The 15,218-nt window shown below is 37.9% G+C and overlaps 1 protein-coding gene across 2 annotated transcripts in view; it reads left to right on the top strand.

The window, feature by feature from the left end:
• Positions 1-15,218, top strand: part of CERT1 (ceramide transporter 1) — an 80,563-nt gene that overhangs the window by 14,290 nt on the left and 51,055 nt on the right. For both annotated transcript variants that reach the window (XM_033085204.1, XM_033085205.1), the window contains exon 3: positions 10,041-10,157. In XM_033085204.1, coding sequence (XP_032941095.1) covers positions 10,041-10,157 — 117 coding nt within the window. The remainder of the gene's footprint in view (positions 1-10,040; positions 10,158-15,218) is intronic.

Consider the following 15,218-nt stretch of genomic DNA (forward strand, 5'->3'; position numbering starts at 1 on the left):
GGTAAGAAGGAGGATCCTGGTAATTACAGGCCAGTCAGCCTGACCTCAGTACCTGGTGAGGTTATGGAACAGTTTATACTGACTGTCATCACACAGCCCTTACAGGATGGCCAGGGTGTCAGGCCCAGCCAGCCGGGGTTTAGGAGGGGCAGGTCATGTTTGACCAACCTGGTCTTCTCTTATGACCAGGTGACCCGCCTGGTGGATGTGGGAAAGGCTGTGGATGTTGTGTACCTGGACTCCAGCAAGGTTTTTGACTCTGTCTCCCATGGCACACTCCTGGAAAAGCTGCAGCCCACAGCTTGGACAGGAGCACTGTGTGCTGGGTTAAGAACTGTCTGGATGGCCATGCCCAGAGAGTGGTGAATGGTGCTGTATCCAGCTGGGGATCAGTCACCAGTGGTGTCCCTCAGGGGTCTGTGCTGGGGCCAATTCTGGTCAATATTTTCTTTGATGACATGGGTGAGGGTATTGAATCTTGCACTGGTAAATTTGAGGACAACACTAAGCTGGGAGCGTGTGTTAATCTGTGGGAAGGGAGGAGGGCTCTGCAGAGAGACCTGGAATGGTTGGATGGATGAGCAGAGTCCAGCAGGATGAAGTTTAATAAGTTCAAGTGCTGAGTCTTAATTTTGGCTACGAAAACCCCCTGCAACATTACAGGCTACGGAAAGTGTGGCTGGACAGTGCCCAGGCAGAAAGGGACCTGGGGGCAGTGGTCAACAGCCAACTGAACATGAGCCAGCAGAGTGCCCTGGTGGCCAAGAAGGCAAATGGCCCCTGGCCTGTGTCAGGAACAGTGTGGCCAGCAGGAGCAGGGTGGTCATGAGGCCACACCTTGAGTGCTGTGTCCGGTTCTGGCCCCTCAGTTCAGAAAGGACATTGAGACGCTGGAGTGTCCAGAGAAGGCAACGAGGCTGGTGCGGGGCTTGGAACACAAACCCTGTGAGTAACGGCTGAGGGAGCTGGAGTTCTTTAGCCTGGAGAAAAGGAGACTCAGGGGTGACCTTATCACTCTCTACAATTTCCTGAAGGGTGGTTGTAGTCAGGTGAGGGTTGGTCTCTTTCTCCAGGCAACAACTGACAGAAACACAGTCTTAAGTTGTGCTAAGGGAAAATTAGGTTGGATATTAATTATTAGGTTATTATAGATTATGGATTTTATTATGAACATTATTAGGTTGGAAAAAGTTTTTTATAGAAAGAGTGATAAAGTTCTGGAATTGTCTGCCTGTGGAGGTGGTGGAGTCACCATCCGTGGATGTGTGTAAAAAAAGACTGGATGTGGCACTCAGTGCCATGGTTTAGTTGAGGTGTTAGGGCATGGATTGCACTCCGTGATCTTGAAGGTCTCTTTTAACCTAGTCATACTGTGATTCTCTGTGAGGAGATTCCAGGTTGTCCTGCAGAGAACATGGTCAGCTTCAGTGGACACATTGCAGGGCATAGCTAAGCTCCACAGCTGCTGTGACATCTCAAGGTAAACAGAGTTAAATGGCAAAAATGCTGCTCAGCAGTGTGTGAGAAAGAGAGGAGTGAGGAAGAGGTGTGAGAAACAGCTGTCTGGGCAGGAAGAGGTGCTGCAGCTACAGAGTGAGATCCCCTGCAGCCTGTAGAGGAGAGCATTGTGCAGGCATTTTTGGTGTAACCTGTGCAGAGAATCATACCAGACCAGACAACCACTCTGCAGCCTGTTTAGAACCCAGCTGTGGCAGCTGGATATGTCTTGACAGAGGCTGCAGCCTTTAAAAAACCCATGCTGTAACAGATTTACCCTGAAGAATTGCAGTGGTGGATGCTGTCCTTGCTGGAGCATGTGAAAGCATGAGCAAGGAGTGGCAGAATTAAAGTGGTAGACCATAGCCCTCATTCTCAACCCCCCCATGCCTCTCTTGTTTCTCACCATCCAACTCTATTTTGCAATAAATTAAGTCAGTTTTCTCCAAGTCAAATCTGTTTGACTATGCTGGCAGTAGGTAGGTGATGTCTCTATCTTGACCCATGAGCTTTTTAGTGACTAGCTTGCAAAATACTACTATTTAGAAATATGCTAACTTGAAAATAGTACTATTTAAGGCACATATGATAATGTTTTGACTGGTCTTGTCTGGTTAAATCCTAACCATGCATAATATTATTTGGTAAAACACATATTGTGATTCAGCTGATAGGATTTTTCCATTGATTATTTGAAGTATTATTCACCATGTAGAGTGCAACTTTAAAATAATTTCAGTGGTACTTCATTTCACTACCTTCCTGTTCAAAGTTTTTTCATAAGTTAGCATGTTTTCAGCCATTTTACATTTTGGAAGCAGGGAACAATTTCTTCACAGTTTGAATCTCTCATGAATTAAATGCTTTCAAATAATTATTTAAAGATGTGCACTTTTTCAAACTTGAAGAAGATTTTTAATTTGCTTTTTTCTAGTTAACTAATCTCAGCCTTTGTCAGTTCCAAGCTGGTTTTACATAGGAGCTGAAATAATTTTCCTGTGTGATTTTAGAACCAATTCTTCAGTCACACAGCACAAATCTCAAAGTATTTTTGAGGTTTTGTTAGCACCTCAACGTAGGGACATGTAGAATATGTTCATATAACGTTTTGTTTTTTTCTGGTATGAAATAGGTTCTTTTTTTCCCTTATCCTCATAGTCAAAACACGTACTTTGGTATGCCTCAATTCCCAGTAACTGCAATGTCTGCTTGCTTTGATACGCACTGCTTACTGAGAACCATGGAGTGGATTTTTTTGTTTTGTTTTTCTTTATTTAATGTTGTAACCTGATACACTGCATTGCTTTGTTTTTGTCTTCCATTAGGTTAAGTGATTTTTAAAGTGCTCATCGTATTTCTGTAGCTCATCATATATTGTGCCTTCTCTTTTGCTAATATAAGATACCGATTTTGAGTTGCATCCTAAATTATCATATGTACATCTCTTTTCGTCCAGTTTAACTGCCTTCTGTTGTTAGTTTTCCTTGCTTATGGGTGAATAAAGTGCTCTTTTGAACTTCTGCTTCAAAGTAATACCATGTTACAGATCCAATTTATTTTATTCTGATCATTACTTGTACCCCTCTGTCCTTTCTTATCCTATCCGTGTTCTCCTGGACTGATCTTTTGCATGTCCCATTGAGAAACTGGGAAGATAGAGGTGGTATTGGCATTTGAGTGAGTACATCCAGGTCCAGAACTTCTTGAATGATCTGTGAAAACAAATAAGCAAATCTGTAGGTTGGTGGTAACTGTTCTGAAAATGTGGGTTTTTTTGTGGAGGAAGTGGTAGTTTGTTCAGGTACTTTGTAGCTGGAGGATTTCAGGTAGTTGAAGAACAGTGCAAAAAGGATGCTTTTTCCTGAATTCCATGGGAATGGTAAAAAAAAAGCTACTCAGTAGATTGTACCTTGCATGGTAGGACAGTGACACTGTTCACTTGGGAAAAGGTCTATTCAGCTCTCTGAAGCTGGAAACGTTTATGAATAGGTATAGTCTGGCTTGTATCTCATTTTCCAGGATATAACTTTTCATGTCTACTTTTTAAGAGGTATATAAGTTGAAGCTGGTGAAGTTTGCTATCTTAAAAAGATTTACAGGCCTATTAGCATGAAGCTCCTTCCAGATTCTGTTTCAGTGTTTCCTCAGCAGATGAAGCAAAGGGCAGAATGCACCAAGTTGTATTTCAAGTGCAAAAGAGGTGGTTGCAGGGTGGTTTGTCCCTATACACATGCTACATGCAAAAGCAAAAAGAACTGCAGGCATGAGTTACAGCATTTGCATCAATGAAATATATGCAAAATACTTAAATCAGTTTTACTTGATAAAGCTTTTTTTGTTTTTTAAAAGCTGAGTATTAGTATTTTTAATAGCTTTAGATACTTTGATATAAGACATATGTATATATCTTTTAAAGAGAAAACCTGGAATTTGATTACCAAAATTTGAATTTTTCTTAAATTTCAGTTAAGTAATTTCTGATTGACACCATTCTCAAACCCACTCAGAAAAAAGAATGTGAAGTTCTCTTACCTTGCTTTGAGTTGCACTAAGAGAAGAAAAGGGGAAACATCAGGTTTCGTGTTTTAACTTAGGCTAGATGACAGCCTCTGTTGAATTTATGCTAGTGGCATTCATGTCTGAAATCTAAGAAATTGTAGTTTTCATTTTCCTCTGTTGCAGACCTCTGTTGTTTGTCTTGTGACCTAGTTCCCAGCTCAGGATTTTCTTAAGAAAAACCTTTACAATTCTAAAATGATTTCAGCTTAGGTAAGCTCTAGTTCTACAATGAGAAGAGTGACAGAAGCACAGTTCAGTAATTGTAATATGCAGACTTGAATTGTGTGTGCTATGAACCACCCTGGTTTTCCTCTGTAAGGAAAGGACAAAATGCCATTAACACCGTTTGGAGTAGTGGGAGAGATCAAGCAAAAGTTTCTTCACAGGGGTTTTGTTTTGGGTGGGTTGTTTTTTTTCTCACATGGAGTACTTACTCCTGAAGGTTATAAAATATATGAAAGCACTTAATCTTTGCTGTGTGATTTGCCTTAAGCACCTGAACCATTATTTTTCAAGCACATACTGCTCTGAAGCTTCTTTTATGAATACCTCAAACTTGACAGCTGTATAGCAGGAAGGATTTTGTGGCAATGCAATCAGCTATGACTCATGAGACCTGAGCTGGCTACCGACTTCCTCAGTAACTGTAGCCAAGTGAGTGTTTATTCGTGTAAACTGTACTTGCTTAGAAATGGTTAGAATTTAAGAGCTGGTATCCATTGGTTTTGGAAAGATCTAGGATGCTTGAATACTTGGAATTGCATTTGTTTCTGCAAGTTTCTGTGCAGGTGCCTTGGGAAAAGAGCTTAGGACTCATACAGAAAGGGTGTTTGTGGATGCTGTAGACCTGTTTCTTGTAGCATGTTCTTGAATGGAATTACGGTTTAGCTGTGGGTGTTGTTTGCTAGTGTTGTTTTTGTTTTCTTTAATGTGGTCTCTCAAAGAAACCTTTGGCATACACAGAGGTTATCTCTGCCACAGACACTTAAGTCTGTGCAACTCAGCTTTGAAAATGCTGTAAATGTTTTCAGGTTCCCCCATTCAAAGTGTCTTGATGGGAGTTTTATTCCCCAGTGTCCTTTCAATTTAGGTATGTTGCTTGATGCTGCTGCGGATTAGGAAAAAAACCTGAAGTTCTCCAACGTGCTTTAAATCCTGAAGATTGTGAACTCCTACTTGTTTCCTGCTTCCCTGCATAACTAAAACATTCCTCTTTCTTGTCTTATCTTGGTTGTGGAAGGTCATTAGGACATATCCTGGCCTTAGCACATGTCCTTAGCTTGTTACAGATGAAAATCCCTATTTATCCTCCAAGGTCATGTCATGTGACTGGCTAAGAACTGTACCATTTTATAACAGCTTCTGAGTGTAAAGCAGAAAGGCAGCACTAGAAACAGCGAACCTCAAAAAGAAATGGATCTAAATGACCTGAGTTGCAGTCTACAGGAAAAAAGTGAAAAGAACCATAAAACTTCCAGGAAGCATAAAGGAGTCAAACTAGTCTGATGAGAATGTTAGAAGAGTAAGGGACAGATATGAGAAGTTTTGAATAACACTTTGTGCTCCTTGCTAGATGCAGCTACAGAAAACAATAAAAACACTTATAGCTAGAGGTAAACCAAAGAAGTTTTTCTGTCACCTGGGCGGAGAAGAATGTAACAGATGCTTCCAAAAAGTTACATACAGAAGTCTGCCAAGTTATCAGTGAAAATGAAATGTGAACTCCACACTGGTGGAGAAGGGAGTTAATTGACAACAACCTGATTTGTTCTGTGTTAAGAACACATCACATGATTCAGGTGATCTATTTTTCTTTTGTGTTCAGTTAGTTCAGGGCTTTTCCAGTGAAGCATCTTAAAAAAAAAAACAAAAAAAACCAGAAGGATGATAAGCATTATTTCAATTGCCAAGAATATGGAAAATAGACAATTAATATATACTGTAGGACAATAGGTAAACAGCAAATCACTTATCAGCTGCCTAACTTCTTTTGAAGTATGTTTAACCTTGCTAGTGGTTATTTCTTTTCTTTAAGCAACTTGATCTAACAGGATCGCTTGATCAGCTGAATTTTTTTTATAGCATGGAACTGCGTGGTGAACTGAGTATAACTCTAAACCTGATTTATAGAATCACAGAATGTGCTGACTTGGAAGGGATGCATTGGGATTACTGAGTCCAACTCCTGGTCCTGTGCAGGAGAGCCTCAGGAGTCCTACAGTGTGCTTGAGAGCATTGTCCAAACACTTCTTGAACTCTGTCAGGCTTGTTGTTGTGACCACTTCCCTGGGGAGCCTGTTCCAGTGCTCAGTAACTCTCTGGGTGAAAAGCTTACTCTCCATATCCAACCTAAACCTCCCCCGATTCAACTACATGCCATCTCCTCAGATTCTATCACTGGTCATGAGAGTGGAGAGATTCAGTGCCTGCCCCACTCCTTCTTGTAAGGATGTTGAAGACCACAGTGACGTTTCCCCTCAATCTCCTCCGGACTGAATAAATCAAGTATCCTCAGTCTCTCCTTGTAAGGCTTCACCTCCAGATTCTTCACAGTCTTCGTGGCCCTCCTTTTGGTGCTCTCTTAATAGCTTTATGTCTTTCTTATGTTTCCATACCTGAAACTGTACACAGTGCTCAAGGCAAGGCTGTCCCAGAGCAGAGCAGAGCAGGACTGGCTTGGGCTGGTCAATTATATATATATACACATGTATATGTATGTATGTACGTGTGTGTGTATACATATGGACAGCTTAGTCTCTTAACTACATGTAGTACAGAAGTGTGTATGCAGTAAATGGTGGAGAAAAGTGTTACGTTTTCTCTAGATCTCAGAGAAAACATCTTTTCATGTCTTAGCAACAAGACATGAGTTTTCAAATATGTTAAAAGCTGTTTTGGAAAGAAGGGGATTACAAAAACCTGTCTTTGAAACAAAGAGGAGTGATCGTCTTAAGCTGCATTAGAAGATATTTGGGTTAGAATGAGATTCAGGGGAAATCAAGGATGATGGTGAACAGAAGTAAGTACACACTATGGAAGTGTAGGATCAGTGGTGCTGCAGGCTTTTAAGATTAATTTTGGCAAGTCTTTCTATTCACATACAATGTAATTGCTTGTAACTCTTCCCAAAAGACTTCAAGAATGAGAGATCAAGCTGAAGAATGCTATCATGTCAGGGAAAACCTTGGTAGATAATCTTTCTATACTCTCTGTTTGGGTGATTTTTTTTATTATCTCTGGTTGTTTTAGATGTATGTCCCCATCACATAATTAAATGAGGGCCTTTCAGAGGAGTGGCTGGGAGTGCGCATATAAGCATAACACATTGCACTGGCAAGTTTGCTATTCTAAAGCAGATGAACTTCTTTTACAAATATAGTAATAATAATAATAACAGAAAATGCGGCTTGAAGAAGAGGGACCTGGACTAGAATATTTATATTGTCCTGTATTGGGTCTATATAGCAAGGTTTGGTCATGGGGGGGCTGCAGATATGGCTTCTGTGTGCAGATGCAGAAGTTACCTCCGTATCTCACAGACCCCACTCTATCTGGATCCAAGATGGACCTGCTGATGACCAAAATTGGGTTAATCAGAGGTGATGGTGTATTGAGTCTGTGATAACATATCTAAGAAAGTGTGAAAACTGCTCTGCAGCATGGACTGTGAGAGAAGGCTGAGAATATTTGAAAGCAACAGCTCTGCAGACACAGAGGTCAGTGAAGAAGGAAGGGGAACACATGGTCAAGTGCGGGAGCGTAGATTCCTCTGCAGCCTCTAGGGGAGACCACAGTAAAGCAGATTGTCTCCCTGCACCCCCAAGCATCCGTGGGGTGTGGGAAACCCATGCTGGAGCAGCCTCCTAGCAGGACCTGTGGCCCCATGGAGAGAGGAGCCCATGTTGTAGGTTTGCTGGCCGGACTTGTGGCCCCCTGGAGACCCAGACCCATGCTGGAGGAGGGTGTGTCTGAAGGACTGTGCCCCATAGAAAGGACCAACACTGGAGCTGTTAAGGAACAGCTGCAGCCCTTGAGAAGGACCCATGTTGAAGATCAGAAGTCTCTGTCCCATGGAAGTTCTTATGCTGCACAGGGAAAGAGCATGAGAAAGGAGTGACAGAAAGTGTTTGAACTGACTGCAGCTCTCATTCCCTATTGCCCTGCAATGCTTGGAGGGATGAAGTAGAGTAAATAGGTAGTAAAGTTGAGCCTGGAGGAGTGGGGTGCTTTTAACTTTTTTATTATCCTGCTCGAATTCGACTGTAATAATTTAAAACTATTTTCCCTAAATCAGGTCTATTTCACCTGTGGCAGTAACTTGTGAGTGATCTCCCACATGTGTCCTTATCATATTGTCTCTCCTCTATCTGGCTGAGGAGGGTAGTTACTAAGACTTTGATGGACACCTGACATCCCACCAGAAAACATCTTCATGTCCCTTTTTACACCCCTTTGTCTGGTTCAGTGAAGGCAAAGGAGTGTACAGAATCAGTTTTGAAAGTTGGTTGAATTTCATTAACTTGAGATGATCGGGTATTAGGTAATTAGGACTTGATTTTCAATTCTTACAGCTGCTGGAGATTTTTCCTATGGGAAGTTTAAATTCTTTAAAATTGAACACTCAGATGCCTGACCAAGTAAATGAAACTTTAAGCTTACCCTTTGGTTTTTTAATGTACTTTTGTTAAACTGTTTTCTAGGTCGTTTTTTATTTGGTAATTTGAGTTCTGCTATACTTTTCTTGTTCCTTAGTATATTAAAAACACAAAAAGAGAGGTAGGTTTTTTTGGTGTTGTTTCTTTTTCTTAATGTGTAAATAGCTTCTGGTTTCCAAATTATTTGAAAAAAATCTCTCTAACACTGGAATGGTGTGCATGACAACAAATGAGACTTACTTCTAGGTTTTCTTTTGTGGAGTGTTTTTGTGGAGTGATTCTTAGTGTTTTAATTCACAAGATGAATGTATTGGTAGAGTGGTCCTTGTGTTGTAAAGGATAATTCCTAACATCCATAGACTTGTCTTCATCGTCTGGTACCAATGTCTGTGGTCCTTCAGACTGTGTCAAGAGCCTTTATTCTGGAGCCTCTTAGCCTTCTAGAATTATTTTCATTTTTTTTCTTTGTATTCAATTTCAGAAAGGTGTTCAACTTTTCACTTATGTATTTTTAGGTCATACGTCTGTATTACGTGTCTTTAAAAATGTCAAATGTCAAAAATTAAGGATGTGGGGAATAATTGGGCTCAATTGGATGTTTGCTAGTGAGTAACTTTGAACTGGCAGTGTCAGGGTACAAGGCAGATTAGATCATTGTTTTTTCCCCTATACTTTCCTTAACAGCTTCATTGTTATATTAGTAAAAGCTTCCTAGTATATAAGGCATGTGAACTGAAAGTTAGATTCAGTTGAGTGGAGATGTGTGAAAAGATTGCATGTGGCTTCCAATTATCTGTGAAATATTCATAGTGAAAATAGTTGAGGCAGAGCATGTCACAGCTTGTGTAAGTTCCTGCTCTGAATTGTCATTTAAATATAGTATTTTATGGTTCTATCCCAGAATTTTTTTGCTGTGATATGTGTATTTCATCTAAAATTAATACTGGTAGCAGTAATGTTATGGAGTTCTTGTCCTGTTTTGAAATTAAAATTCGTCTATATAGGAATATATGGTAGATATTTTGCTAAAGGATTTGTTTCAATGTATTTAAAAATACAGAATTTATTTTGAGTGGAATTTATTTATGAAATTTTTTTTTATAAGAATGTATTGCACAGGCTTTTCTATTTCAGAAGATCAGTATATTTCATTATGCGAGTATATGTTCATTATCTGAGACAACTACTCAACAGAATTTAGAATCTAGGATGAATTTGAGACAATGTAGACCAGATTTTCTAATTAGTGTTTCAGTGTCAAAATAATCTCTGTGGTAATATTGATCATGTTGCTAATTTTAGCTACTCTTACAATCTCTTCTGTCACAGCCCCATGACTTTGATGAATGCCGATTTGATATCAGCGTGAATGATAGTGTTTGGTACCTCCGGGCTCAGGACCCAGACCACAGACAGCAATGGGTAGATGCAATAGAACAACACAAGGTATGTCGTTTTCTGTTATCTAATTTCCTTTCTCATTCCCTTGTTAGATCAAGCATAGTGTTTTCAGAGAGTTTAAGCCTCCCTGTGCAGTCATTAAAATACAGTATTTGTGACAGGTAAAAGCTCAAAACTGAAGCTCTGTGTTAAACATGTTTCAAAGGAATTGACTTGTTCATCATAGATAAGACTTTACTGGGGGCTAACAACTGTGAGCCTTTCTTGAACTCTCTAGCTTGAAACAAAGAAAATGCTTTTATTATGTTTGAGTGATGTTTTCAAGGTTTTGTCCATTCTCTTCCTGATTATTGAATTGCTTCTTATCTATCCTAGATGTTAACTTGTTAGTCTTAGAATCAATTCTCTAGGTTATCATTCTGGTTTTAGGCTCCTCTTTTTCATTATTTGACCACTTTTACTGTATCTTATTACTGGCTTTTGTCTGTCTTTTCAGGCAACTTTTCATCCGAATTTTGGTTCAGCTTTCTTCATCTGTTCCATATATCTTCCAATTAACTCAATTTAATTTTAAAAGTGCCTGACCTTCAAGCCCTTTAGGTCAGGTAGAAAGTACACAAAATTCCTATTATGTTTTCAGGTTCAAGGTAGGCACTGTCTCAAGGTGTACCATTAAACTACAATACCTAGCACAATGCAGTCTCTCAATCTGGATTATTACAGGAATGCAAATTTAAATAGATATCCAAGTAGGTATGAATTTTTTCCTTGAGCTTTTTGAAGTGTTGTCTGTATGGGTATTATGTGTAATTAAAAGGTTTCACCTTTTATTGGCCATTCCTTGCAATAAACAGTGCATGTTCTTAAATTTAAAAGTGCTGCCTTTTGATAATGGTTCTCTAAAAAATAATCATCTCAATTGGACTATTCATCCCTTTGTAGCTTGGCATTTTGCCTTCATTTTGATACAGAGGTAATGTTAAAGAATAAGAAGTTAAGTTGCAGCCAGGAGTCTTTCCCGTAGTTTAATGAAAAAATTTAAAGTTACCAATGTAATGTTCTTGAGACAGCAACACTGCAACTTATTCCTAGTTCAATACCTGAGAGAAATTTCTCATGAGGATACCCTGAAGAAGCTGCTAGATGGCATGTCCGTAGAAGTGACATTTCAAAGACTGATTTATAGGCTTGGGGGTCTTCAAGTACGATTTAGTGTAGTTGTGGAACACGATAGCCCTAGGCTAAAATTTAGACGAGGTTCCATGAATGATTTAGCTGGGGAAATGCAGAACTTTAACCTGAAGCTGGATTAACAGAAATGCAGTCTGTGTCATTGCATGCTGCCCTGTAGGAATGACTGATGAAATAAACTGAGATCCTGTCTTAAGCTCTGCTCATCACAGCCTCAAACCCTTCTCGTGCTATTTTTCTATTCCCTTTTGTAAGGCTCACCTTAACTGTTTCTGAGTTCTGAGATCCAACTTTATGGAATCACCAGTTCATAATACAAAATTATTGACTGGTGGTAGTTTAGAGTTTACCATTGGAAGTGTTAATTTGGAATTGCTTCTTTTGGTTTTTTTTTTTTAAATCTTGTTTTTCAACACTGTTTTATTTTTTCACCTGCATTAGTGTTCAGCCCCTATAATGAGATATCTGATTATTTTCCTTTGTCTGTCTGGTATTATTGATAAGTTTTATTGGTGAGCTTAAGTTGTCTTACTGAACCTCCTTTTCAGATCATGAATGAATATTGAGGAGTACAAATTCTAGCATTCAAAAAGTGATCTCGCTTTATAAAGAAGCTTGATTATTTTTAAAGTGAAAAAAAAGTATAATTAATCTTTTAATACCGATTTAGATTTGTACAGTTTAAACTTCCATGCTTTGTAAGAATTTGGTAGCTACTTAAATAAATAAATTTTACCAGATCTCTGCCTTTATGCTGAAAGAAGAATAATGAAGGGTTGGTTATTTACATAATCCATTTTTTTTCTTAGTATTTAGAATTAATATAGGGATAATGGGAGCATTTTTCCTTATTTTAATAAAGTTACTTTTCAGCTTATTTTTTAAAGATTTTCTGAAATCTTCTAAAAACAGAAGTATGTCTACAAGTAGGAAGTGGTAATAAGTCTTTCTGTATATGCTGAACTGACAAGAAATAATTCAGTTCGCATCTTGCTGTCCTAAGATAATAACACTGGACGTGACTGTTTTGAGTCTTACAGCTTTTCCAGTTTGTGTAGTTTGCAGTTTCATGGGTATTTGACATTTTTCAGTTTCTTTCATACTCCTTTTTACTCTCTAGTGTTAACAGGATTTAAGGCAAATAGCAGTTGTTTTCATTCTTAAATAGACAATACTATGGCATATCGCTTCTAAATAAACTATCAAAATACTTAATATGCTAAAGTAATACATTATTTTAAAACATCCTTTTTGTATTATGCAACTAAATATCAAGAATATAATGATCAAGACAAAGCAAGGAAAACTGGAAAGTCTTGTAATAATAGTTTAGACTAAAGTTGAAAATATGTAATGAAATCTCAGAGTTACTAACATCTTCTTTCCAGTGCAATATTCTGTTGTCTTCATAATAAAGTAGGAGTTTTGTGTGATATATGTTGTAGGTGTAGAGGTGAATCTGTTGCTTCTAATGATTTTAGAAAAATACACAATGATCTTATGGCCAGAAACTTTGGAAAAGTGCTGTATTTAACTAAATAGGCATTTGGTAGAAGTAAACACAACACAGAAGTGTCCAAATGCAGTCTTCAGTCTGATTGTTATTAGTGGTTCCTAATGTTTCCAAATGTCTTGTTTCTGTACTTTCATTGAGGGGTTACTAGTATAACTTTTGTAATTTTTAAATAGGTTTGTATGGAAAATATTTAAGAAACAGTACATTTTTCTAATATAACTTTAAAAGGATCTGAAAGAAAATGGAATCTGGAAGTCAATCCCATTTCTCACTCAAATTTGTATGAGCAACACTTAAGTGAACCTTAAAGTAATTCTTCATTCATCTTTTACTGCACTTCAGCTCATGCAAGTTTGTTTGAGAGTAGGGGAAGATGGGTAAAATATCTCATTGTGCTGAAAAGTTCAGATTTCTGTCAACTTACTCTGACATTTTCTGAAGGATCTTTCTGGTCAGGTTACCAAACATGATGCAAAAATTCCTTCTGAATAAAAATTGTTTTTGTTTGAGTAACAGCTTCCTTGAATGGCATATAATAATTTTATTAAGAGAAAATGGAAATAATTTCCTGTACTAAACAGTCATTTTTCTTAACTTTACTGCTGTATAAAGTACTTTTTTTGTTTGTTTTTGAAGTTCTTTGTTGCTTACTGAGTGGGTCGGTAGTTCTGGTAGGCTGCTTAAGCTATTTGCTAACAAAAGTGTGTTTGTGAGACTTAATGTAGCATGTCACAAGGTTGTTGATTTTCAGAATAAGAAAAATAGACAGAAACTTTGACTGTGTACCATTGTACTTCAGACAAAGGGAAAACTGATTTAAAATTAATTTTATATTAAGTATGAGTATAAGCAGACATAGAAAAACTTCATGCTTAGCAGAACCAATGAGTAGCTGATGGCTGAGATATGTAAAAGATCCTACGTTCAGGCATAAAAATCATTAGAATTTGTGGGGAGTTTATAATTGTACTTTTTTTGTATTGAGGTTCCTGAATCATTACGATAATAAGTGTTTTAAGTATAGCTCAAAATATTTATTCATTGCCCTGGACTGGAGAAGGGATTTGTCTAAAACTACTGTAAAGCCATCAGTGAGGCAGATGAGGAAATAGTTAATGTGTAACCAGGAGTCCATTCTCCTACTTAAATGTTTCATTAGGTGTATTGATCAGGCATTTCTCTGGTGTCAAAACATTGATGGTACTTGACTACTGCAGTGCTGATGTATTTGGAGAGTTACTCTCTTCTTAATAATAATTTGAAAGACTGCCTCTCCCAGGTCTTCCCCATGGTTTCAAATGGAATTTGGAATTTCTGACCTAATATTGGATAAACTAGCTTAATTGTTGTTAGTTCAGTGATGTGAGAAAATGAGGAGAGTGGATTGCAGTTGTTGTGAGAAACATCTGTATAAAGTAGCCTTATTTTGAACTCCTGAGATCAAGAATGATTTATTGTAATGTAAATCTACCACCCGAGTTGAGCACTTGATGAGAATTTATTTAGAAATTAATACTTCGAGAGACATTTTGTATGAGTTTAGATTTGTCCAGTTTTGTTCCATTGTAGTTTTATTTTCCACACACAGACTCTTAATGTTTTCATTATTGAATTTGTGGCTCCTCAGCAGTATAGATTGATAGTTTGGTCTGGTTTTTGCAAAATCTTTTGTTTGTCAAACCGAAATAAGTCTTCCTGAACTTCTTACAGTATCTGATTTTGTTGTTTCAAACTGGAAGAGATAATTTTTCATAGGAGTACCTAGATATCCAACAAGTTGGCATGTAGGGAGTAGGTAAGTTTTCTTTTTAATTTTTAAGTGATGATGTACGAGGTGTTTATATCTAGAGTAGGAGGCATGAATCTCAAAGTTTGACTGTGAAAGGGATCAGGTGGCTATTTTCTGGACCTAATTGCCATACATCTCTTCCAGGGGGATGAAGGGACCTGTTCCCCTTAAATTAAAGTGGCCTGTCCCCCTAAGTAAAATTGCGTTGATTAAATGCAGTTTAAATGGTGGGAAAAACCCAAAACACTTGATTTGACAGTCTGGTAAATTCAAATTTAAGAAAAAGTTATGTAATTATTAAAGTTGAATAATTTTGCTTTTTTAACACTGGTAGATTTTCAAAGAAGTAACCTAGAATTGAGATATTAATTAGCTGTGAGGTGATTATTTTTGACTGTTGATCTTAGTTCATAAGCCAGTTTAGAAAACTGCAGACTAAACTTTAAGCAGCGTAATTTTGATTGCAGTCAATAAGGGCACTTCAGAATATTGTTGTGAGAAAATTCAAAACTCAAAAACATCGTCAGCCTGAAATTTTCAGATAATTCATGTTAACCATATAAAATGGAGTTCCTTTTTTCCAAGTAACTTAAAAAATGCTAGCAATTAC

The sequence above is a fragment of the Catharus ustulatus genome, chromosome Z (assembly GCF_009819885.2).
Source record: "Catharus ustulatus isolate bCatUst1 chromosome Z, bCatUst1.pri.v2, whole genome shotgun sequence".
NCBI lineage: Eukaryota > Metazoa > Chordata > Aves > Passeriformes > Turdidae > Catharus > Catharus ustulatus.